A 25220-nucleotide genomic window follows, 5' to 3' on the forward strand; every position below is an offset into this window, starting at 1 on the left:
GGGCGGCCATGTGTGTCTTGCGTGCTTGCGTCTCTGCGTAAAACACGAGTATAAATCAGCCTTAAGGCGTTACACCTCGCCCTGACCGTGAGACTGTCTTCTGAAACATTTTCATTTACATTTGGATAACCTGTAATTAAATAAAAATGTTAATTAGAAGTTTTTTTTGTTTTTCTGTTTGCACCAGATGTCAGTCGACCACCTTCCGCAGTGGCAAAGAAACCTACCGCAGCTACAACATCTGCTGCTACCAAAAAGCTCGAACCATCTAAACCCACAGCCACCGTAAAGCACAACCCATCCAAATGGTCCACGCCCGAGAAGGCAGCAGGCTCCAAAATGCCACAGTCCAAAACTTTTCAACCTGCAAACTCTTCTCTCTCAAAGAAACCTGTAGAGACTGTTTGGTCCCACACCTATAACAAGCAGCCCCTTGGTCGGACCCCTCCTGCCTCTCCAATCAATAGACCTGCAAACGGCAAGATCTCACAAGCAAAACGTGTATCCAAACCCAGTCTGGCTGTCTCACCTTTCAATGCTGCAAAGAAGACAGGGGTTTCTATTACTACCAAATCTGCTGTAGACTCACAGAGAGCTGCAGGTGGTGCAGGTGCAGCAGGTGCAGCTGCAGGTGCAGCAGCTGCAGCTGCAGGTGCAGGTGCAGCAGCGACTGTGTTAGCAGCAACACAAGCGGAGGCGACAGAGTCTCTCCCACAAGGACCATCTCTCCCTGATGATCATCCCGCACCAGAGGACGACAGTATACAGGTCTTGGCCCAGGATACTACACCAGAGGTGATACCTGAAGAGACCGCTCAAAGAAATTCAGCTGCTTCCTCTCTTCCACAAAGCCCCGTCAAGACGGCCTTACCACAAACATTTCTACCCCTGGAGCAGACTCCTGTCTTAGATGAGCAAACTCCTGCCCTAGATGAGCCTGCATTACCGCCAGTGGCCTGTTCTTCAGATCTATCAGAGGAGGCTGTTTGTCTGTTAACAAATCAAAGCCCCTCCCCATCTAAGGCCCAACCGGCAGCAGCGAATGCCATCTCTCTAATGGTTCCCCTCACCAATCTAAATGAGGAGGAAGATGAAGAGGAGAGGGAAGGAAGCCAGTTGGTTTCTGTGTCTGAAATGAGTGGAACCACACAGCCCACGGAGGAGTCTCGTCCCGGGTCTGCCGGACCAGTAGGAGGGTCAGTTTGGAGGGCGGGTGGCGCTTTGCTCTCTGAGCTGGACTCCGAGGAGGTAAGCGGCAGCCAGCAGGGTGCGTCTGAACTGAGTGCCCCTGGTGTCCTCGAGGGAACAGAGAGCATGGATGACCTGGGAGATGGCAGTCTTAAAGGAGCCATCGACATGGAGGGAGCATCAGCAGGTTCACCTGACTTTGAGAAGGTTCCTGACATACCGGCGAATGACTTTGACGACGAAGATGACGACGACGATCGGGTGTGTGACATGGATGTGGGCTCAGAGCGAGCAGACGAACCTCAGAGACTCAGGCATGACAATGACGTAGCTGAAGATGAGGAGGATGAGGAAGAAGAGGAAGATGATGAGGATGAAGAGGAGGAGGATGAAGATGTGGAGATGGCGAGTGAGGGGGTGACAGAGAGTGGGCTGGAAAGCTATGGGAATTTAGATGAGGATGACTTTGCTGAAGATGAAAGGCTGGACAACTTGAACAAAGTGGTAGAGCCCCCGCCCCCTCCTTTGCTGCCCTGCGCCATGGCTGCTCAGTGGGACCAACCAAACCAGTTTGCTGATCCCTGGGGAGGACCTCAGCCACAGCAGGGCCTTGAGCACGCCTCCCAGCCCGCACAGGTGGCAGGAGCGGCTGCAGCAAGCCCCTTGGCAGATCCGTGGCAAGCAGACTCAAACACCCCAACTCGGACCCAAGCTTGGCTAGAACTCGGCTCGGCGTCTTTTTTTCCTGAAAACCGAGAAGTCCCCCATTGTTCTATCAAAGATGAGCCACAAAATGTAGAGGCCCAGATGAACATGGATCAGTCTTGCCCCGCCCTGATGCAGACAATGGCCCCAGCTCTTCTCTCTGCCCCAGGAATGTCTCTGTCAAGCACTCTGAGCAGCGAGACTAGCACACCCGAGGAACTCTGTGACTACAATCGAGACGGAAAGCTTCCGCCACAAGATGTGCAAGCCTCGCTTCTCTCCACACAGCCTGACCAGGAAGCAGAGGAAGAAGCTGAGGCAGAGACATTGCCCGCTGACGAAGTCCTGGGAGGCCCTGCAACTGCCCCCACCTCCAACCAATCCTCGACATCTGTAACAGAAGATGAGGCCAGTGACACAGAGGGAGAGGCGCTGTTGGACGACTCCGAAAGTCTGGTGGTAAGACACATGGTCTTTGACAGCCAGCCTCCGACCCAGCGCTGCCTGTCCATCGTGGATGAGGTCGAGGAGGCCACCATGGAGGTCGGCCCCGGCGAAGATACCACCCCGCCTTCCGCGACATCGTTTGCTTCTTACGGCTTTGACACCATGACCACGGCCTCGAACTCCAATGCTCAGTCCACAGGAGAGAGCTGCATCAAAAGCCCGGGCATCTTCTCCCTGGAGGAGCTACCTGAAGAGGCCAAGGAACCCGGTCTGATCCTGCAGCCTCACACCCAGCCGTGCCTCGTGGAGCAGCAGTACATCGACTGTGGGAAGCAGGATGCGGAGTCCGCTGAGCAAGTCGGGGAGGAAGCGGCGGGGCCCGAGGAAGCTCTGGACCCTTCGTCAACTGAAAGCCCTTTGCAGCAACCAGAGGAGAACCCCGATGACATCCAGCCTCCCTACTATTCTGCTATCTGTGAAAAGACTGACTCTTTTGCAGGTAATGTATAGTTAATCATCTCCCTAACAGCCCAAGCAATGCCCCTTAACTCCCACCGGCCCCGCTCCAGCCTCCCCACTATATCTCACCGTTGTCGCTCTTGTCGTCAGTGTTTGTCCCAAAATCTCTGGGGGTGGACGTAATCAAAGTATTAAAAAAGTAAAAAACAGAGAGCAAAGAAAGGGAAGACATAAAGAGGACAGCAGTTGCACTTCCCTCTGGTATAACATTTTCATGAGTATATGGCTTAAATTCCTGTATGTGCAATAGCTACTACTATTTACTCCTAATGTGTGAGCGTGCCTGGGTTTTGGTGTCTGTTTGACTTAACACAGAATCATGTGGTTGTCCTGAACTGGCATGGATTTAACTTTGTCTGTACAGCTCTTACTTAAAGAGGAAAAATTAAGCATAACAAAAGAAAGGTGGAATTAACTGTTTAACATGTTTTTCATGTGTATTTATCCCTTTTTTTTTTTTTTTTTTTACCAAAAAAATTGATAACTGCCGATGTGTTTTGATTGTATATTCTTGTTTTGATTTCACTCCCTACCTTACGATACAGGCAATCTTCCTTATCCCCGATCACTCATCTCTTCTTGCACTTTAACTTGTACCCCCCCCAAGCTTTTTTATTTTCTTATGTTTATCCATCTTTTGGAGTAATGAACCTTTTAAAACTTTAAATAAAGATTAGATTTCTACCATGACGTACTCTCACCGTACAGTTTTATTGAAGTGGGCTTCTGGGAGTGGCATAATTATGGTCAACACCACCGGCATTCATTTCAAGGTCCTACACACTTCCACTTGTCTACCAATGGCTATATACATCCCATAAACTTAGCCAATCACTGCTTTTACTCCTGCCATACATACACTCAGGCAGAAACATTCCTACATGTATTGTGGTCAGTGGAACTCACGGCCTACCTCAAGGACTTCGTCAGTCTGGAAAATCACATTAACTGGAAAAGGATCTGCTGCGAGTCGACTACCAACGGCACCAGACCTTCTCATCCACGGATGAGTAGTTTGGCCTCTCAAGCAGCATAAGGAAGTTTGACATCTCGTCGTCCAGCCTCAAGATTAAGAAGTCAACCCTGCTCCTTCTGCTGCTACTTTAATTCCACTCTGGGTGTGTTGCAGTTTTTTTTTTAGCATTCTTGCTGCCACTGTATTAATGTTAACTTATGCTTATGCATGTCACTGTTGCACACACCTTGACTTTCATTACTTTACTTTGGATTGGTCTGTTCTGGGGGCAGCCAATAGCTTGGCTCTAGAACTTGATGTACCTGGGTTGATTTTAATGGGATTCCTTCTAAAGCCAAGCTATTCTCTATTTTTTTTTTTCTTGTGATGCTGGATGTCTATAAATGCATGGAGAGCTTTTGCATGAATCACTGGTTGACTAACTATAAACTCCATTCACGGGCGGCGACGGTTTATGCTCGCAATGCACTTTTTCTGTGGTTTGTCTCACCATAATTGATAGTGATTGCATATACAGGAAGTTGGCTGCTGTTTTTGCACACAAATCTTTATTTTTTGGGTGTTTATTTAAAAAAATTTTTTTTAAAGTTACATGTAAAAAAAAAAAATCCCGACACGCTCTCTGCACAAATTTCTCCACCCCCAGTCACCGGACCTAAGGTCACTATTTTCTGGTGTGTTTACCATTTTTACACATACTGTGCCTTCACCCCTCTGAATATTTATAGCAGGCTGTATCTGTCACTGCTGCACAACGTTCTGACAATGTCCCACTGTCAATTGTTTAAAGTCCACACAAAAAAAAAAAAATGCCAGTCAGTTTGGTGTTGTAGGCTACTGGCAGACCTTTTGGGCTGGGCTTCACAATGCTTTCCCTATTCCTTCAGCGAGTATGATCCCCTTCTTCCTCTCTCCACCCTCCTGCTTGTACTCACTGCACTGCTGTCACTGTCCTGCTGCCTGTGCTCTGTTGTATAACCTCACGCCACTGTAATCTTCCTTCCCCGCTTCCTCTCACACACAGGCCTCACTGCGCTACCCCACCGCCGCGATCACTCTGCTTACCCCAGAACCTACTGCGACATCCTGAAGCCCCTCAACGCGGCAGCCGTCGCCGGCACCCCGCCCAGGCTGACCTGTGCTGACCTCCCGCCCAGGAGCCTCGTCCAACAGGCGCTAAGCCCCCAGCTCCGCCGGCTGGAGCAACACCAGAGGCAGCTGCTGGAGATGCAGCAACGAAGGGATCAGCAGAGCAGGCCTCTGGAGGAGTCCGAGCAGGAAAGAAAGACGAGGGAGGAGGAGGAGCAGAGGAGGAAGAAGGAGGAAGCCGAGGAGGAGATAAAGAGGAATGAGGAGGCGCTGGAAAAGAAGGTGCGAGAGCAGGCCGACGCCACAAAGAAGGAAGAGGAGGAAAGATTGAGGAAAGAGGAGGAGCGTAAGCAGAGGAGAGACCTTGAGTTGCAGCTGCAGCAGCAGCAACAGGAACTGAAGGAACGGCAACAGATCATGCAGTGGCAGCAAGAGCTGCAACAGTCTAATAAAGGGCAGACGGTGCTGCTGTCCCCCTCCTCTGGCCTTTGCACCATCTACGAAGCCCTGGAGACGAGTGACGAAGAGGAGGCAGAAGAGGAAATAAAGGAGCTCAACCCCACCAAAGGGAAGAAGGAGCCCAGAAAAGAGACATCCAACGGCGAGACAGGCGACTGCGTGCCGTTGGATAAATACAAACATCGAGACTCGTCGCCGTCCACCGAGAGCCCCCCTCCTCTCCCAGACTCGCCTCAGACGTCCAGCAACCCCTCCCAGGATGGAGACAGCTCCTCCCCTGGCCCTCCCGAGTCTCCAGAGCGACCTGCGCCCCTGGACCTGGACTGGGGGAAGAAAGTGGACATCGTCCAGCAGCTGATCAATCAAACCCTGCTGCTGAACCGGGACGGCTGCTCGTCCCTGCTCCTGCTGCCGGGGGGAGCCGGCGGCACGCTGAGCCCCCTGGAGAGCAGCCTGTGGCCCAGCCTGCTGCCGCCGCTCACGCCTCCCTCTGCCACCGTCACCTCCGTCAGCAGTTTCTCCCCAGAGGCCACCGGGAGCTCCCCGCAGGGAGAGTGGACCGTGGTGGAGCTGGAGACTCACCACTGAGGGACGAGAGCGCGGAACACTTGAAGCGCTACGGCGGCAGTACTGTGAAACGCTAGCGACACTCGTACAGGGAAGTGACACGAGGGCTGTCTGTTTACACAACCACAGGAATCCTAAACTAGAAGAGGCACACTACAAATAAGGTGACACGCGCACGTATGGAGAGCGACCCACATTCACTGTACTCTTGAGCAAATGCACCTATTTACTTCAGGGGCTGGGCAATGTGGGAGGCAAGCAATTCATTGCAATAACTAGAAGAAATTTGATCTTTAAGACGATCACTTTGTTGATGTCCATCACATTGCACTGAATGGTAAAGATTGTTTTAAACTCATTCCCAAGTATTTTAGAGAGCCTGGGAGAAAGTGAGTAAAATCCACGATGGCATCAACAAGATGGACAGTAGATTCTATTCATATTCTGCCCATCCCTGGAGCTAGACCCATACACTAGTGTTGTAGATCAGTGGTTATTGAGCAACATGTTTTTTTCTTCTTCTTCTTTTAAACTGCTGAATTATTTTGAAACTACTGAATATATTTGATTATTCAAACTTAACAAGCTGAGATCCGGTCACAACCTGCAGACAGATGCAACGTGATAAACGGGGCTTTACTTGAAGGGGTAGCAATGTTGGAACAACTGCCATAGATTCAATTGAGAGAGACATGGATTTGCAAGTGTACTGTTAAAAAAACGGCACAGGTGCGACTGCTTGGTGGCACTGCAGTTCAATTGTTGACTGTTTGTCCAAGCTTGCATGCTGCAAAAAAGAAGGTAAAGAACATTTCTTGCCCTGAATCAAGACTCAGGCTAGCTACCACAGCCAAGATTGGATCACAGGTGCAGTCGAGGTAAGTAGTCAGTCCAGCGTCTACAACTCCGCCTGTGAGTCTGTACTTGGGGCAAGAAAGTCTCTGGTGCTGTCTGTGAATAACTTTAGGTTTTAGCTCTGCCACAGAAACACAAGTAGAGAAATGCAAACGTGACACAAAGCTGAACTCGGCACCTCTCGCACATCAATGTTTGCAAACACAAACTCTGACGACAATATTACATTTCAATCCTTTTTAAAATACACCTAAAACCACGTGAATACTTGACTGTATGCCGTGATGCACCAGTGCTACTGACTAACAGGGTTGTAATGGGACACTTTACGATCGACGGTAAACTGACTGATAGATTTGGTTGTTTTTACTTTGTGTTCCTCACCTGTAACCCTTTTTATTTGAAGTTAACTCCTCATCACCTTATTTTAAAAATAAGAATGCACTGGATATGTCGTGCTACTGAAAAGCGAAGAAAGATTCTGAGATTGCACTTAATCCCGTTCAGTCTTGTAAATTTGTACCAATTTAAATGTTTATTGGAGGCTTGGCTATAATGTATTTCATATTTGCAAACTGATGCCACAGAACTGTGTTCAAGAGATGAGGAGGATCCTCATTTCCCTACATGCTCTCAGTCTGAGCCGTTTGGACCGCACAGATCTTTCCTAAAGGTCGGTACGACGTGGAATCGTTTCCTTTCGACACACAGGAGTCGGGTACTAATGAGCTTTTAAAACAGTGTGTCGACTAAATCCTGCTGATGGCCTTTTTGTGGCCACTGCTCTAGAGCCATGTGTGCAGTCCCCCTTAGATTATCATGCTCACATTTTAGATGATCTGTTGGGGATTACAGACAAATGAAAGGCGATTATCATACAAGGCCTTCTACGCTTGTGCGGTAGGTTTCACAGACTTTACATTCGAAGACCAACTCCGGGGTTTAACAGCTACGGCTGCAAAGGTCAGGGTTCCCCTTTTATTGCGAGACATGACGTTGGGTTCAATGTCGGGCCATTCTGGGTATTAACTGTATTGTTAAAACTGTGAAGAGTTGTGGTACAGCCGTGCGTGTTGTAAACGGTCATGTTTGTGCTGTGAGACGGGCTGCTGTCTGTACTGTGCGTTTTGTCAGTCGCCCAGCCTCGCTGTGACCTCCCGGGTTTAAAGACAGGTTTGAATTGAAAGCAGTATGAATCTGCATCCGGTGCTTTAACTTTGACTCCTTCCTCCCTCTTGATTCCCTCAACATTGCCCACTAATCTGTCTGCTCTCTTGTCGAAGCGATGTGCAGCTGCTGAGAAGCAGACGGGTATTTACGCTTCTGCTTCCCCGTCCTCCGGGTCAGACGCATTATGCTCACTGCATTTTTTATTTTATTTTATAAAGCTGGACTTTTTAAATGTGCTTTCTTAAACCTGCCCATGTGATGGTTTTTGTAAGCATTTGTGTACATCGTTTCAAAAGACTGTTCACTGTAATGAAAGGAAACTCCACTTTACTTTTGTACTCTAGAGATTTAGAAGTATAGCAGCCCTTTTAAGAGTCATATATAGATTTTTATTAAATGAAGAATGGTGGTTGTAAATGGTAGCTTTGATCCTTTTGTTATGTAAATTAACTTCTTTATGAACTGTAAGCTGAATGATTCCAAGGTCAAACTGAACACAGTAGACTGAACTGTGAGTGAACAAACTTTATGCGTTACCTTTTGCTCAAAGATTAAGGAATCTCACATTTTAAATATTAATTTATTAAACTAAGTGAGGCCTTTTGAGTGAAGTAAATGGGCAACCCTCGATGGAGGAGCCCAAATCATGGCAGCTTGTTTTTAAAATGTAAAGATTTGTGTTTATTTTGACTCTGGTAGACGGATGTCTGTAATTGTGTGTACTTATGTCAATGCAAGTTTCATGTAAATAAAATGTTTTTTTATATAACATTTCTGGACTTCTTTACAACACAATAGACTTAAATATGCTGGAACTGTTGTAAAAAGTGTCTAAAATATAGACAATCTCTTATAAAATCTCCACGTTAACCCAATGAACAAATTAAAGTGACTAAATAGTGTGCAGCAAACATCGGGAGTTAAACAGACTCATCACAGTGCAAGGCATAAAACTACGTCTACTATAAAACTTTTCTTTGGAAACTAACACTGGTCACAGTGCATTATAAAGAACAGCTTTTCAATGTGGAAAAATTAACAGGCCCTGAATGCATCTGGCAGAAATCCTCACATTTTACAGTTCTGTGGCTTCTACTCGGATGTTTCTGCTCCGATGTCCAGCTGTTCGAGCTTAGAATCCCTCATGAACTTGGCGATGCATATCTGCGTCTTGACCAGCTTTGAAAATCGTGATCTAAACTGGTCTGGTCGCTTTTCACGCGCCGTTCTTCCTCCTGCCAAACCATCGGGATCGGCGCAACCCGGAGACGGCAGACGTGCGCGACATCACCGCCGTCACTCCTGTGTCTGGTGTGACAACAGCAGCTGCTGCAGGTAGTCTGTAGCGCAGCAGCTCGACGGCTCGATGCTGCCCAGGTACAACAGCCTGTGATAGTTGGCCTGAGGAACCTCGCACAAGATCCTGATGGACACAAAAAAAACGCATAAGATGCTTTTAGCCACTGCCATCAGCTATTTTTTTAATCCCCTCGAGAGAACTGAGCATTAAAAACTCTTAAAGTAAAAGCAGCTACAGAACAATTATGTAAAAGTAATGTAAATCTGTATACCAGTCATAGATGTCGTCTGTGGCGGGGATCACCTGCACCCACTGACCGATAGACCACATCCTAACAACGCTGCCATGAGAGACGCCTTGGCTATCCTCGTCTGTGTGTACGTTGGGGATGTCCTCGTAACACAGGAAGTAACTGAATGGGACGGCGATGGCGAGAGATTCAAGAGGTGAGATGTATATCAGCCGTCAAAGTTGTAGAAACGCCAAGAAGTATAACAGAAGCCAAAAAAATAAAGGTGGAGGTATCTTCCAGACTCACTACTCTGTGTCCCCATCCTCAATCTCGTCATCCGTCTGCCGCTCGTCTCGGAGTCTCTCCACGTTCCAGCGCATGCGTTTGTAGAGGCCGGTGTCGGTCCGGGCCAGGTACGCCGTGGGCTTACAGTAGCGGAATGCAGTCACCCTCAGGGGGCCGAGCCGACTCTGACCCACGCAGAAGTGAGACACACTGGGGGAAGAGTTAGACTTATTGTGACGGAAAATGAAAGAAAGATTTCACAGAAATTAGGAAAAATGTATGCTTTTCAAATGAGCCAAATGCTGCTTCAGTAAATGAACCATTTAAATACGGGAATATTGGGTTTCCCGTGTGTGTGTGTTTGTGTGTGTGTTTCCACTTGTACCTGTTAGGCTTGGTCTCGTCCAGACAGAGGAGATTATAGCTGGCGTAGGTCAACACCAGTTGCTCCAACCTGTCACACAGTTGCTGAGAGAAGTCCAACAGCTGCACACGCTACACACAGGAGTTGTTTCTGTTAAACTTTGTTTTCATTTAGTGAACACAAATGTTCTCATTTACTAACGCGACTATCCAAAAGCCTCATTTAGCAAATCCCAGGATGCCGCTCAAATCCTTTTTTTAAATTTTTTTTTTTAAAACCTTTTTGCTTTTTGCATGAGATGGAAATGATAAACTTTTCAGTTAGATTTACATTCAATTTTGGCAAAATCCCTTTTACTTTTTCGAAATGATCTAAAAAAACAGCCAAGGAATGTATTTATTATCATGCAACACTCTTGTGCTACAAATGTTTGTAAATAAGTATAGGGTGAACCAACCCTTGTGTAGACGTCATAAGGCAGAATGGTGTGCTGGGACACTACGCTTGAGGACTCCAGGTGGTTAAAGTAAGGCTGACAGGTGTACAGGAGGCTTGGCACTGCAGCAGCAAGGGCCTCTCTATCTAGGTGACCCTGTCTGCAACTCAAACACAAAAGGAATCAGGAAATTGCCAAAATACGTGCAACTTCAGTGCATCGTGAGCAGCCAGTACCCTACCCGTTGACGAGCCAGTCGTGCAAGTCATCTGCTTTGCTCATGAGGAACTGGAGCTGCAGCTCCATGGACCGTAGGCTCCTCTCCATCCATCTGACGCCCTGACAGCTGCAGGAGCCCCCGCTGCAGGCCGCGTGGTCACCGCAAGGTGGCGCCCGAGCAACGACAGGCAAGGACGGCAGCGGCTCCTCCGCCTCTGAAACGCAAACAAATGATGAGCCTCGACCATGAACACCATGTGAATGTAAAGCGGTGGTGCATGGCAGTGTTGTTTTAAACAAAACAGTGAAAGAGTGGTCACATTGAGTAATGTTACAATAAGTAAAAGTGACAATTTCAAAGCATGCGGTTTATATCGGACCTCCGTGTCCGGTGTTTTGAAGACCATCCATTCGGTCCGCCTCGCTCTCGCCGCCCGCCTCCTCCTCCTGCAGGACCCCGAACCCACGTTGTCCTGACGGAGAGCCACAGGCGAGCTGGACCTCATCCTGAACTTCAGGATTCGTCATGCTTTATGCTGTATGGTAGTAATATTTTTAAGAAACCTGTTGAGAAATAAAGCGCCGAATTAACGAGATTGTTTGAGAGAAACCGACTCTGAATGTGCCGTTAACCGTTATCCTCTCACAAAGTAACGTGAAGGCGAGCGAGTTAACTGCTAGCGTTGCTAGCAATGCTAGCGATTCACGCAAGATTTAGAAAAGTAACAACCTGAGACGACTGTGAGTCAGTCAGCTAACTGGAGTCTGGTAGAAAAACATTCCACGATATTATTAAACATGCAACCACGCAGCAGCCTGGTAACTACAAAGTTTTGATAACAAAGGAGCTAAGCTACCTAGCTAGCAGTGAAGCTACCTGTCACAGGCGTCTGACCGTGGTCCACACCGTCCTGCGGGATGTGAAAGGTCAAAGCGTCTCGACAAGAAATAATAAAACAAGGTGCTTTTCGTTTTCATTTTTTTTTTAATATTTGCTTTTGTTGGCATTAACATTACAAAAAAATGTATCAACTCAAGTATTTTGAACAAAATTACCTTGTTTTTTATGTTAAAGCTGAACAGTTTATGATGAACACCAGCTCAGTTAATCTTAAGAAAAAGTTGTTTTCTGAAATGTAAGGATTTCCTGTTTTCTCTATTTGTAAATGGAACAAACGTCTTTCTTACTAATACCAATGCAAACATTTGCATAATTCACTTTTTGACATTTGACACATTACACATTTTTTTATCAAGACTATTCAGTCAGATCATTTCTATGACCAATAAAAAATAAACAACAATGTACAACAAGACAGAGAGGTTCTGCATGGTCACTCCGGCATAAAGCAATGATACCGTCTCGACACCCACAAATTGAATCAATGTGTGTGGATGAATTTGTAATATTCCTAAAATGTGAATGCCCTTGCTTCTGACTCACAGGAAGTGGAATCATACTCAGTGCCAGATTATCATGTAGTGTATATATCAGGATATCTAGAGAGTATCCTGCAACATTGAGGTCACTCTCTGTTTCTAAATCCTTCAGATCTTTCAGCTGGCTAATTTTCCTTTAAACAAATCAATGATGCAAATGCAGTCTAGTTCAACATCTCTGTCAAATTTACAAAAGGCATCCACTCACGCCACCAACACATCACCTTACCTAACCTTATTTTAGGCTATTTCTCTCTCACACACACCAACACACTGGCTTTGTATTAATATATTAGTAGCATTTTGAATGAGATCAACTTCAGTTGGGTTTTGGAGCATTTTTATTGACAAAAACACAGGCTATGTTAGACTCTCGACTCGAAACCTGGACTCAGATTCAAATTTCAATCGTTTACTCTGTATTTTGATTTTTAGTTGCTTTCAGGTTTGTGCATCCTTTTTAAAATTATTTTATTATGTTATAAATGATCACATCGGTTAAAAAGTCTGTGTTACATGTTCATTTTACATGGTACGTGAAATTTTCTCAACACATGACTTGGACTTGACCACAGTGAGACTTGACTTGAGACTTGCTCTAACAAGACTTGGAATTTGATTTGGACTTGAGACTTGGACCTTCACCATGAAACTTAAAAGTTGAAGTGGGCGGCTGTAGCTCAGGGGGATGAGTTGTCGTCCCGTTAAGGTAGCTGGTTCAATCCCCAGTTCCCCCATAGTTCACGTGTCCCTGAGCAAGACACCTAACCCCTAATTGCTTCCCGGGCGCCTCACAGGGCAGCCCATTGCTCCTTAACCAAGGATGGGTCAAATGCAGAAAATAATTTCCCAGAGGGGATTAATAAAGGATGACTTAATTTTCTTTTCTTTTCTAAAACTTTGCTATTTATTAGCCTTTGTTGCTTAAAAGCTCAGAATACAATTAGAGCACAGTATAAATCTATCTGTTTGATGTCTTAGGTCAGCTCAACCTCTTCAGATAACCGTTTCTCCATAACTTTAGTTTGGTTACTTTGCAGATTTAAGGAATAAGTTAATAAAATTTAGCCCTACACTTAACTGCTGCAACACTGCAGTGATGAGGCTTTATTATTTCAACAAGATCTGCATAATCTGTACTTTTAATGCAAGTGAAAGATCTGAAAACTTATACCACCACTGTGTCGTTGTCATTGCGTGTCAGACTTAACACGCCGTTCATATTCAACAGTTGGGTTCGTCAAGAAGTTACACTCGACAACGATGGCTAGCGCCGGTCACATGGTACATCCGGGCGCCTCCCCGCCGCCCAACCCTGGACCAATGAACGCCCGGGCGGCATTGCTCCAGCGTCAGGAGCGCGCGGCAGGGCATAACGTACAAGCGGTATGTGTAGCTCTCCCGTCAGTTAACCGCCGCGTGAACGTGCCGAGACGTTGCCTCCACTCATCCCGTGTACCGCAACGAACAACTAGTTTGTGGTTGTTTTATTCCTGGCTTAAGCTAGCGGGATTTTAAACGGACAGATTAGCGGTCTATTGTCCCTCGCTGTGAGTGTGTGAGCTGCTGGTGAAGGGCTGACAGGCGGCTCTCTTCTCTTTTTGTTGTGTGGCACGTGAAGAAGCCCGGAGACTGAGGCGTGTTCACGTCCCACGGGTGTTCCCGGGAAAACCAAAGCGGAGAAAAGGGGGCTTTCTTTTTGTCTGATGTCGCCCGTGGATGTGACTTTCTCTCCGCTCGGGTTCAGCAGGACATGACGGAGGAGCGCCGCCGGTGGGTTTCACGGGGCTCTTGCTAGCTGTTGAATGGCAGGATGAACAATGACTGTCGAGCCCAATAGTTTTGTTCGGATGCTCTTACACCGCGAATGTCCTTTTGGGGGGTTTTGAACTCCAAAAAACCTAAACGTGCGGACAGCACGCAATTTTTTTTGTGTGGCGCGAGCGCTAACGTCGGTTAAACCCGGCAGAGGAAGGATCAATTCAGGCGCGGTCAGGCGAGCCAACAATGCGGATTACCTCTTGACTATTTTTTCGCCTTTGTGTCAACACTGACTATTTGTGTAAAGTTTGAGATAACACCCGCGGGACCAATACCCGGACGTTTTTAACAACCGTCTGGTTTCCGTTGTCTTGAAAAGGAGACGAGACGTTGACGCGAGGAACAAGACCCACATGTGCGCAGGTTGCCCGTGAAACGGCAAACTGGCTGACAACAGAGCAACGGGGACGACGACGATGGCGAACGAGTCTATACAAGTAAGTGGACGGAGGAGAGGTGGCCTGCAGCCCGCGTGCATGAGCTGATTTAAGTTATTGACCTGCGGTCTTTTGATCGTCTGACCAGGGTGTTGGCTGATGATCTGACTTCCTCCCATAATATATACTTTACCCAGTGGTTCCTAATGTGTGCGTGTGGGAGGAATGGCTGGGAGGTGGGTGAGGAGGAGGGGGGGGTCTACCAAAGAGTAATTATGTTTTCCTTTTCAACTGTTTCTTATAGGCCGATGAGGTAGTAGTATTCAGTCTGCAAAGGCAGGGAAATACCAGGAACAAAAACACACTTTTATGCAACAGTAAAAAATGATCCTGTGACTTCTCAGAACAATCTGAGGGTCAAGTGATCCAAATGGGGGACCGCCAGTTTGAACTACAAAATGACTCCAACACAAACTCATTGGACAACAGGCAAAATTACATTACTATATATTGGTCAAATAAACTCGGTGAGAGAGAGAGTGAATCAAACAATTATGGGAAAGCGCCATTTTTAGATCCCTGTTGAATTCTCAAGAACCTTTTGGTGGCCCTGTGAGGAACCACCAACCACTCAGTTGAATCGGATAGTTTGTCTCTGGTTAATAATATATGATGGGATGCTTCCTGGTTTGTGCGGAGGGCTCCAGCGGTGTTCAGTCACCTTGATGTTGCACTTTGTCTGTGCTCCATGATGTGGGTCTCACTGTGTTGTGAGTACAGATACAGGGAGCATAGGCAGGTGGGCGCAGGCACATTAGTGGTGTTTGTTATGAACTAACACACACACACACACACACAACATTCCCACTTCCCAACAGGCATTACTTGTTCGTGAAAGTGTGAGGCTTCTGGCTTGGTGTCTCAGTGGGAATGGTTATGTGCTGAGGTGAAACACCCACAATCTCCTGGGCCTCTTCACCCTTTGCTTTGCTCTTGAGAGTCACCGAAGCTCAGCGACGCCGTCAAAGTAAGATGTCTCCATTATTGAAAGTCTCAGGACAAGCCAACGCAGATGATCATTATAAAAAAGTCAAACTTTTTAATAACACTGAAAAGGTCAGCCACCGTGACCTTTTGATTCTGTCCTGACTCCCGTATCAGACAGGTGCCTAACTCCCCGTTTGTTTTGCAATCGGGTGTTCTTGTTTGCAAGCGAGTGTGCAGGTCGAGTGTGAGGTAAGACGGTGAAACGTGAGACAACAGTTGGCATTTATGTACTCTGATTAGAGGCAGCAAAGTGATGTTCGGGTGCACGTGAAAATGCAGAAGTGGGCCAATCGTGTTCATAAAAAGAGCATGAAGATAAAAAAAAAAGTCTGTTTGCGATGATGGCCAAGGATTTCATATTTACAGCCAATGTTCCTCTTGTGTATTTCCATGTGAGTCCCTAACATCATGAAATGCTGACTGAACACCCAACGGTTCTTGTTAGGGCCCCTTCTTGTCCGCTCACAGCTCTGTTCCCTCTACAAACATCTTCAAAAAATAATAGATTAGTCGACCAAAAAAAATGAATCGCATCTACTGAATAAATAGCATTAAAAAAAAGAAGCCAAACAATGGATCAATTACACAAGAGGGTAATTTGCGGACTAATAGGTCATTTAAAGAATTCTTAGTTGCCGCCTGATAACGTTTGTCTTCGATATGTCTGCGAACACGGGGACCGTTCCTTTATCAGCTCCAGGAAGTCCTGAATCCAGCACGTCTCGGCAGTAAAATGTGCCACAGTCTGTGTTTAATTACACTGCTTGAGTGTAGCATGTTATTTGACTGCTTTGTAAATACTTTGTGCCGCGTTACTTTGTCACTTCAACCAGGATTCCTTCCAGCCGCGGTGCCTTAATAATGTCCCCGGGCTCGATAGCCAAGTCATTAAACGGCATCAGAAATCCTCATATGGGAAACTGCCCGGGTTTGAAAGTCTGGGCCAAACGGATGGCAGCAAAATTTGGCCATTTCTCATCAGTTCGCTGCTCCAATGACAAGTTTGGGAGATACGTCATGGGTTGAATCAATAACCCAATCAGACAGCTGGAGCTTGACAAGGCAAAGCTGCTCACTCCATGATGCCAGCGGATTTTTGACCTTCGCTGCATCCTGAAAGGGCTACTTTTGGTGTATTTTCTTCTTCTTCTTCCTAAAAACACTGCAGAACAAACGTCAGTCTTTCATGACCCTCTCGGACTAGAGAAGGGAACGTGGGTATGGACAGAGCTTAAGGTTTCCCTTTAGAGCTTGGACGTAAGGCGGGAAACGAGAGGGAATGTTTTCTTTGACTGCTGTGTGGATGCCACTATTCCCCTCCCTGCCCCTTTGCCCACAAGAGCTTCGAGAAATAAGTCTGTCTGTGTGTTTTAATCCCAGACTCTTTGTTTACATGGCCGGGCCAGCCGTTTGTGCCTTCTTTTTTTCTGCTTTTTCTTTAGTGCAAGTGAGTGTGCCCCACCGGCCAGCTCAAGGCCGCCACTCTGCATTGCTCTCATTCGTTGTTAGCGCCGTTGGCTGCAAGCCGCCAGCTCAGCCATACTGAGAGCACTTGAGAAGCAACAGATAAGCTCTAAATATCAAAAGTGTGTGTGTGTGTGTGTGTGTGTGTGTACAACATCTTTTCACATATGCAGCAGTACTCTTCGACACCTGTAAACAGACTTATGAGTGAAATTGGTGGAGTTCCCCTTGACTCTTCCGTTATTGCGGATATGAAGCGGGCATCGGAGCTCTACCCCCCTCCCAGAGCGAGCCATTTGTTTGCCCCCACAGGAAGACGATATTAAAAGGCGTCAACAGGAGTCTGAACCCGACTGCGTCACATTTCCTGATGAAGGTTAGAGGGGAGACAAGAATGGAATTGGGGAAGGGAGGTTGGATGTGTCACTGCTCTGTACAGTAAAACTGTAGGAATTTGTGCCGGTTTCCGTGTGTTTTGCACCCAAACAACTGAGACGAAAACATGCATACATGGGCCCAAATGTTCATGTTCGCAAGTGCACATCCTAAAAAAAAACACAGATGTAACAGCTGACACACACACATAGTCAGACACTCTAGGGAACGTATAGGAGTACTTCCCATAAGCCTTATCATGACGTAAGGAGACAGTTATGTGCACAAAGTAGGCTTTTCTCAGCTCTGCCCTGGGCCTTGTAGGCAGACAGAATCCACAATAATGCACCACAGAACAGTTGAGCAACTGGAGACTTGGAGAGAGTGAATATTCTCAGACATTTTTATGTCAGCCATCTCAGTTTAATAAAACAATGTAGTAGCATGCCCACCCCCCTCTACTCCTTCATCATATGATACAATCTTTCACATGAACAATGCTATATTTAGGCTTGTAACACATGATCATAACCTCACACTGACTATGGGCTTTATGGTGTGCTGGCCCCTCAAGGAATTTCTCTAAGTTACCAGTTCTGTGTACAATGGATTATTTAATCAAGCATATAGAAGAGTTAATGAGAAAATCATCCCTGTGCCTACCTGCAAAGTTGGCTATTGAAACCGATTTGAGTCTGAATATTGGCCAAGATAGGCATACGCGCACTTCTATCTACCATTTTGAAATCAAAAGTCTTCAAACTACGCCTGATTGAAATAATAAATGTAAGAGAAAAGGACATGGTACCAAAAGCGAGTTGAGCCGGAGCGTGCAGTGGAAATAAGGCAGAAGTGTTGGGCACAGTAAAGCTACTGTCCTCTATTCAGTGTCTGGTATGGTGTCCCCGTCACAGAAGCTCATCCGTGTGGCTGTTTTCCACTGCAGGGCTTTGATGTATTTGTTAAGGGTAAACACAGTGTTGATATCAAAAAGTGCTGCATTTTAGTTGCTTCAGGTAGAGGATGCAGAGATCAACACATTCAAAATAAAACTTTAAAACTTTGTCTGGAGAACTGAATGTACATTTTAGAATTTCCTGAGACGAGATCAAAAAGTACTTTGCTTAAGTGGCATGTAATTTAAACGGTCCTTTGCAAAAATAATCCCCAAACTGTGGACCGGAAGTTGCTAAACGCTCCATTATGCTCACCAGCTGGCCACCTAACTGTGTCTGCTGCTATGTGGTGCTGAGCGGGTTGCGTACGGTGGGTTTTCAGGGCTCATACTCAACAACAGCTGATGGCTGTGGCCAGTCGTAAGCGCTTTGCGCAAACCGAAACGTTTGTGTTGAAGGACTGTAGCCGAACCATGAGCTGAAACTCACCATGAAGCTTCTTTTATACGGCTAACGGGAGCAGCAGATTCAGGCAATGATTCCCTGTTTGTTCGCCATTTTGCCATTTTGAAACATTGTTGTTTATAAAAACATTAATTAAAGAGCTAAACTTTTAAAGTGCTCATGAAAATGTAAATTTGAACGTGTACGTTTCCTTTACTTGGCATGGCATGGCAACTCCATCGACCGAGGAAGAACATGTGATGGGATGTAAAGCTCCCGAACAGCGTCTGAATTATACAGTGGAAGTGTTTTGCAACAGCAAAAACTTTAGTTGAAGAGGAAGTTGTTAACTCTTGCAGTGTCTTTCTTTATACACAAACATGTGGTGTGACTTGTTCATTTTGTGTCTGGATCATTGCGGCTCTGCTCGGAGCAGTTCACATGTGGGTAAGGCTTTGCTTGGGCCCGAGGGTTGAGGGAAGGGGAGGTCTAAAGGGCATTATGCTGATGATGAGGCTCTACAGCCGCAGCAGTACAATAGGTTGTATTGTCTGACACCAGCAGCCCAGATCACATTCAGTTCACTGCGGGTTCATTTCCCTCATCCTGGCTGGAGCACGTTGGTGACCACACCCTCGCCAACTAACCAACCCACCCAGCTGGGCCCCTCAGCCTGGGTAGTAAAGCCCTCTTATAGCAAATGCTTTGGTGGATTCTGTCGGTGGAGGGCTGAGTGTTTTTGCGTTTACATGACCTGCACACGAATACCGAAATCCCCTCCGTAGTCGGCAAAAACAGCTGCTCTCAGCTGACGTTTCTCTTCATGGGTTTTGCCCATTTTTTTCTTTTCTTTCCCTCTCGCTCACATCTCGCTTTTCCTCCTGTGCAAACATTCCATAATTCTCATGACCTCACAGCGATGTATCCCTGCAGTCCTGCCTCACACGGACCCTCCCTACACGCACACAGGCCAGTAACACTGAGCTGTCATGACGTCACCCTTGGCTTGTGAACCCCACCAGCTTTCTGGGAGAGCACTAGAAGGGATGGGAAAACGCGGCAGTGGTCAGAGGACGTACAGGAGCAAGTAGGTCAGGGTGGGTGACTCAACCGAAACATAAATTCTTCCCGTGAAGCAGAACAGTTTGCCGAGTCATGTCTTCGTGTCTGCATCGGTACAAAAGTGTTATTATATAAACAGCAGTTACTCCTCACTTTCCCTCTTACGTGACTCGCCACCATCACCAGCAGCCTTGTGCTCTGAAATACCTCGACCCTTGACCCTTCCTCATTATGGCAGTGACCAGGCCCCCTGGGCCACATGCATTGATCACATCCCCACAGCTCAGCGCTGTCGTGCTGTTGAAACAGCCACTCAGCTAGGGTTACGCTGGAGAACTTTAGGCATAAACTGACCATTTGAAATGTGCATTAAGCAATGTGGAAACTGACATTTTTTAAGCAGAGTTCCTTACTTTCATGAGAAAAAACACAATGAAGGATTTATAAACTGATAGTTGTTCTTGTGGACCTCCTTGCAAATAAACAAAGTGCCAGGAAATGCTGTGCATGTAACACACAAACACTGAGCTGTCACATGCTGTCAGTTGTTGCATTGAAAGGTCAAAGATCTTTTTAAGTAAAAGAGAGCATTTTGTTCTAACCTCAGGGAGGGTTTTCACTTTGAGGAAGTGTACTCTTGCCCTAATAGGACAAGATATTTGCGGACATAAAAGCTGATGTAATATTAGAGCTACGGTGAGAAGTTCACTGGAGAAACTATCAGGGAGCGGCATGTTTTGACAGGATCTTGTCCAGTATGTGTATTTACATCTGGATTTAATTGCTTTGGAAAGAGTGTTGATGATGAACAATATATGTAGGACTTGGCAAAGTCCCATTCCCCCACCACTCATTTTTAAAATAAATGTAATTTGTGACCATCTACCCGCCCTACCACTACCGCAAGTGTGCGATGTCCTCATCCTTCTGCACACATAATGGTGATTCACGCTTGGTGATTCTCCCCCACAGTAGGGGGTCGGCTGGTAAACAGTCCACGAACAAAGCCGTGTCGGCCAACTTAATGGGATAAACTAGGCGTGGTTCCTCAAGCTCCCACTGCAACCAGAAAGTCCAAGCTAGTCCATGCTCGGGATACTTCCAAATTTGGATCCAGTCAACTGCTGATCTGTTCCGCTTGCCTTAATACTCTGTCGTCCGATTCAACAGGTAAAACTAAAACAAATACCCTTTTGACCTTTTCAGTTAGTGTAGCCAACCAGGAAATAAATTGTATCTTGCCTGTCATGGATTCAGAGGCAATTTGAATAATACTGCCCCCCCCCCTCTCCTTTCCCTCACCTACAGGGTATAAGGATGGTTGCCAAGAGTAGTCCGACCTAGCATGATTTCACATAAACATATGGTCTTGGACAAACAATTATAATCCTGCTTTACAGTGACTCCATATCCCAAAATGGACAGACTGGTGGAGTTTCCCTATGCCATATTGTGGGCTCCAAAGAATTTTCTGACAAACTCTGCAGTGTAACAGGATGTGGTGTCCAAAATAAATTGGTGCATTTAATATAAGTCAATGGTGGAAATAAGCAACATGTATGTCGAACAGAAGAAGAAGGAACGCTGTGATCTGTCTGTGATGTGTGGGCTAATGAGATTAAAATACTGCATGTGTCAGCGTAAAGTTGCACCACACGTAATCTGGTAATGAAGTAAATGCATCAGATAATCAAAGTCTCATAATCTGCAGTGTGTGTTTGCCAAGCCGGTTAAGCCACGCAGTATAGAGCTGGTCACCGTGCTGACAGACAGCGTTCAGCTTGGCTCAGCAGAATTACTTTTATTGTTGAGAATAAAACTAATAACAGTCGTGTGCAATTTCCCCACCGGTTTTTAAGAACTGCTTTAGCCCGCTGCATGGGGAGGAAACTGGCCAAAAATTGACACAGACGTGCACAGGTCAAGAGTGTGTCGCTCACAAGCACTTGGCCGCATGCTTTTGGCTTCTATGCAAATTCTCAACGGCCTGGGTCATTTGTAAATGGTCTTCCAGGAAAGCAAGATTTTTAAAGGCTGACACATTGATATTTGGCAGTTTAATCTTATAATGATTCTCTATATATTGGCAATAGGTTAACCGGTTTAGCTGTACCTGCGTATCTGCCTCGTCACATTTATTTTTTTGTAAGTACATGGTGAAACCCTGCCTCACCTCCTAAAGGGTTGATGACGTCTTTACTCCTGTTTATCCCCACGAGCTATGCTACCTTGCGGTTTGTTTTTATATGATGCCTTTGAGGCTTCCTGGTAGACGATCGTTCACTCGCTCAAGCAGAAGAATTTACGCGGAGGGATAGGCGGAGGATTTCTCCAGCATGACGGCTTTGCCAGCGGGGGCAACCGCCGAGGGAAGTGGTTACAATGGTCTCGTCGCCAGGGGCAACAGGGCAGTTTCTGCCGTCAAGCCCTGCAGCAATAACAACCCGCTCTAATTTAGGAGTTGCTCAGCGGTCCTCACACACGGCCATGAATGATTGGCAGGACTTTGTGGTCCAGGAGACCTCGCACTCTCCAGACGTTGACGTGGGACATCAGTGTTGAATGTGCCCCATCCCTCCTTTTTGTTTGACATGTTTCAGTGGAGCGCCATTGTTTTTTTCCTAGCGTCCACCGTGCCATTGTGAGAACATTTTCTCGCGAGTGTAAAGTGATCTACCATGTCGCCCTTCTGTTATCTTACCCCCCCCCGCCCCCCCATCCCCTTTCTCTCTCTCTCTCTCTCTCTCTCTCTCTCTCTCTCTCTCTCTCTCTCTCTCTCTCTCTCTCTCCATGCTATGCACCAGCTGCTCTCCTCCTTCTCCTCTACAGCCCACCCTCTTGTTTTCCCATTTGGGCATAGTCGGACCTCAGGAGCCATCCTCCTTTGGGGATGATTAGAAGGAAAAGACTTTTGCCTTCAAGTGATGTTGTTTGCTTTTAACCAGCCAGCAGCCAAACACACGACACCTGCAGGCTAAACAAGGTTACCTTACTGAATAAGTTATTACTGTCTGTATGGGGCCATCAGTGTCCTGCAAAAAGAGTGTGTGTGTGTGTTGCGTTGCAGAATTTTAGTTTATTCAGGAGGGTGCAGAGATCAACACATTAAATAAAACGTTAATAAAAAGTCTGGCATAGTTCGATAGACAAATGTTTGATCCATAGAGATCTCCAGCGACAAATTATATATGCAGTAGATTGTTCGATGATTTCTTATGGCGGTTAAATTAATCATGTTCATAATTAGTTTTTGGCTGAGTAAAAATAGGCAAATGTTTGCCAGCATGATTTTGATAAGATCTCCCATTGCAGCACAGACAGTCTTTGTCAAAGTTGGTTTATGTGTGTGGTTTTGTGCGTCATAGACGGAGGGTGTGACTTATAAGATAAAAATAGGCTATGGGAGTTATTAAAGTCTCCCCACAAACAATCCCTCTCATTAGAATGGGGTAGAGATCGAGTTACACTGATAACATTCGGCCCACTGGGAGGCTCACCGGCTCGGGCCTGGATGTATGGTTGGTAGCTGGGTGGAGTGCAGTCAAAACACTTTGATCAGATCAACATGAAGAAGGAAAGATATAGTGCAATTCGAAGCTGAAGACTAAACGTTTAAATATCGGCATTTTTCATATTTTGTTTCATTACAACCTTTTTATTTGACTTTGATTTTCATTTGGTTTTTAAAAGAACGACCCACACGAAATAGTCAACATTTGTAAAAATGTATTTCAGAAAAACCTTTAAAAAAAATTCTAAACAAGTGGTACATTCATATATATTCACCCATTTGCTCTGAAGCCCTCGAATATCGTTTCATGCCACCAATTGCCTTCAGAAGTCACATGATTAGTTAAATAAAGTCAACCTATCTGCGATAAAACTATCACATGATGAACGAACACCAATGAATCCATTATTACAAAATGCAATAATTCATGTTACCACAACAAACGTACTCAGAGAGGGCCAACACTTCACTATTTTGTGTAGGTCCAGCACATGAAAATCCAAATAAAAATATATTTACATTCCAGGTGATAATGCAACATAGGAACAATGCAAAACAACTTTTGCAATGAACGGTGTATGCTTATATATGTATGTATGTGTGTGTGTGTGTGTGTGTATATATATATATATATATATATATATATATATATATATATATATATATATATATATATATATATATATATATATATATATATATATATATATATATATATATATATATATATATATATACACACGTGTGTGTATATATATATATATATATATATATATATATATATATTCATTCCCACCACACACACACAGTGTTGCTACTCCTAGGTTGACTTGAATGTGTAAGATCAGTTGAGTTGGCCCTTTTTTAACTGATCATACAAATCATCGATAGTTGCTTTCCTTTCCTGTTTTGAAAGGTCTCGTAAAGCTCTACTCTTTTTTCTTTTTACACTTGGACTTATTTAAACAGTAGATGTTTGCAGATACAACAAAGTGCGTCGTTATGGTTTCCTTGTGTGCACACACTCGTGAGATGAGATGATGGCGTGTTTGTCTTGACTTCACCACCACCGTCGCTTTTGAGTGGCAGCCGACGCTCCCGTAGCGCGCTTTAGTTGTTTAACACTTAGCCAGAATGACATCCGGCTTTCCCTCCATTCAGCTCGTTCCAACGTCGTCGAGCCTTGAGTGAGGAGGGACCGGTGTTTCCTGCTGCGTGACCTAGAGGCCCGCGCTGTCATAGAAACAGCTGGCAGGAGGATGAGTTTATAGTTTTTCTAACTAATGATCAATAGAGACACATACACACACACCTAGTTATTTCCAGCAAAATGGTTGTCTTCGTTAGGAAGTCCTCCCTGTTTAGAGACGATGGGGCAATTTTTGTGTTTTCACGGACAGCATGCTGATGAGACGGAGCGTTCTCCTCCCAACCCCCATTTTACACATCACCACTTTGTTTTTTGGGAGCTTTAATGAGAGGGAACTGTCTCAGAGGACAAATTAACTAAGCGTAAGCTCCAAAATTATATTTCTATGTAATTAGAGATGGGATTGAATTGCTTTATCAGTTCCCATTTGATTAAACTGTTGCTTACATTAAGCTGTGGTTACTCAGTCAGGGCCATTATCGCTAAATACTTTATATAACCTGATTCAACCAAACCTCCTCGTTCAATTGAGTTTGATTGCCTCTACTTACACACCTGTTGTGTCTACTGCACACGTGTCACTCCCGGCCACATGTTTGTCGTTCTGCATTTGCCTCCGAAAAATATTTCTCTATTTATAAGCTAAACCTTTAACTTATTCTTTAAATCCCTGCAAAGTGGAGTGCTTTCAACAATATTAAACATTGGAATGTTGACAGACTTAACAGATTAAGTTAAAATGATGTAACGGGTAAACCGTAACATGAAATCAGCTGCTTGTTTATTGTACCCAAAACTGCGCTTCCACAACAGAGAGGACAG

At 45.6% G+C, this 25220-nt stretch overlaps 3 protein-coding genes across 6 annotated transcripts in view; 2 read left to right on the top strand and 1 right to left on the bottom strand.

The window, feature by feature from the left end:
• The window catches only part of prr36a (proline rich 36a), a 29525-nt gene extending 20781 nt beyond the window's left edge, over positions 1–8744 (top strand). Inside the window, exons 5-6 of the mRNA XM_068592380.1 lie at positions 188–2839; positions 4860–8744. Coding sequence (XP_068448481.1) covers positions 188–2839; positions 4860–5971 — 3764 coding nt within the window. The 3' untranslated portion in view covers positions 5972–8744. The remainder of the gene's footprint in view (positions 1–187; positions 2840–4859) is intronic.
• Positions 8542–11723, bottom strand: cunh19orf67 (chromosome unknown C19orf67 homolog). 3 transcript variants are annotated; one of them, XM_068592381.1, is made up of 8 exons: positions 11689–11723; positions 11192–11375; positions 10834–11026; positions 10614–10752; positions 10178–10287; positions 9814–10002; positions 9547–9687; positions 8542–9398 (listed from the first exon to the last, which is right to left on the bottom strand). In XM_068592381.1, the coding sequence occupies exons 2-8, from the start codon at positions 11337–11339 to the stop codon at positions 9272–9274; spliced, it is 1047 nt and encodes a 348-aa protein (XP_068448482.1). In that variant the 5' UTR covers positions 11340–11375; positions 11689–11723; the 3' UTR covers positions 8542–9271. The 3 variants fall into 3 exon arrangements, with proteins under 3 accessions (XP_068448482.1, XP_068448485.1, XP_068448484.1); XM_068592384.1 differs by having other exon boundaries at positions 11669–11718; XM_068592383.1 differs by lacking the exon at positions 11689–11723 and adding an exon at positions 11542–11679.
• A 1929-nt stretch (positions 11724–13652) lies between these two features.
• pkn1a (protein kinase N1a) overlaps positions 13653–25220 on the top strand; it is a 39441-nt gene continuing 27873 nt past the window's right edge. Inside the window, exons 1-2 of one of the 2 annotated variants that reach the window (XM_068592388.1) lie at positions 13653–14024; positions 14392–14509. In XM_068592388.1, coding sequence (XP_068448489.1) covers positions 14489–14509 — 21 coding nt within the window. In that variant the 5' untranslated portion in view covers positions 13653–14024; positions 14392–14488. Of the gene's footprint in view, positions 14510–25220 lie in introns of both variants that reach the window. The other variant, XM_068592387.1, reaches the window with a different exon arrangement.

This window comes from Clinocottus analis, unplaced genomic scaffold (genome assembly GCF_023055335.1).
Source record: "Clinocottus analis isolate CAN_PGR_092001 unplaced genomic scaffold, fCliAna1.0.p SCAF_27, whole genome shotgun sequence".
NCBI classification, from domain to species: domain Eukaryota; kingdom Metazoa; phylum Chordata; class Actinopteri; order Perciformes; family Cottidae; genus Clinocottus; species Clinocottus analis.

Bases quoted from the DNA above. Each gene is read 5' to 3' on its own strand.
- cunh19orf67 (XM_068592381.1), bottom strand. From the start codon at position 11,339: ATGACGAATCCTGAAGTTCAGGATGAGGTCCAGCTCGCCTGTGGCTCT. The intron at 11,027-11,191 runs GTCCGATATAAA...TTTGCGTTTCAG, and splicing joins TCAAAACACCGGACACGGAG to AGGCGGAGGAGCCGCTGCCG. The intron at 10,288-10,613 runs GTTGGTTCACCC...TCCTGTGTGTAG, and splicing joins CTTATGACGTCTACACAAGG to CGTGTGCAGCTGTTGGACTT.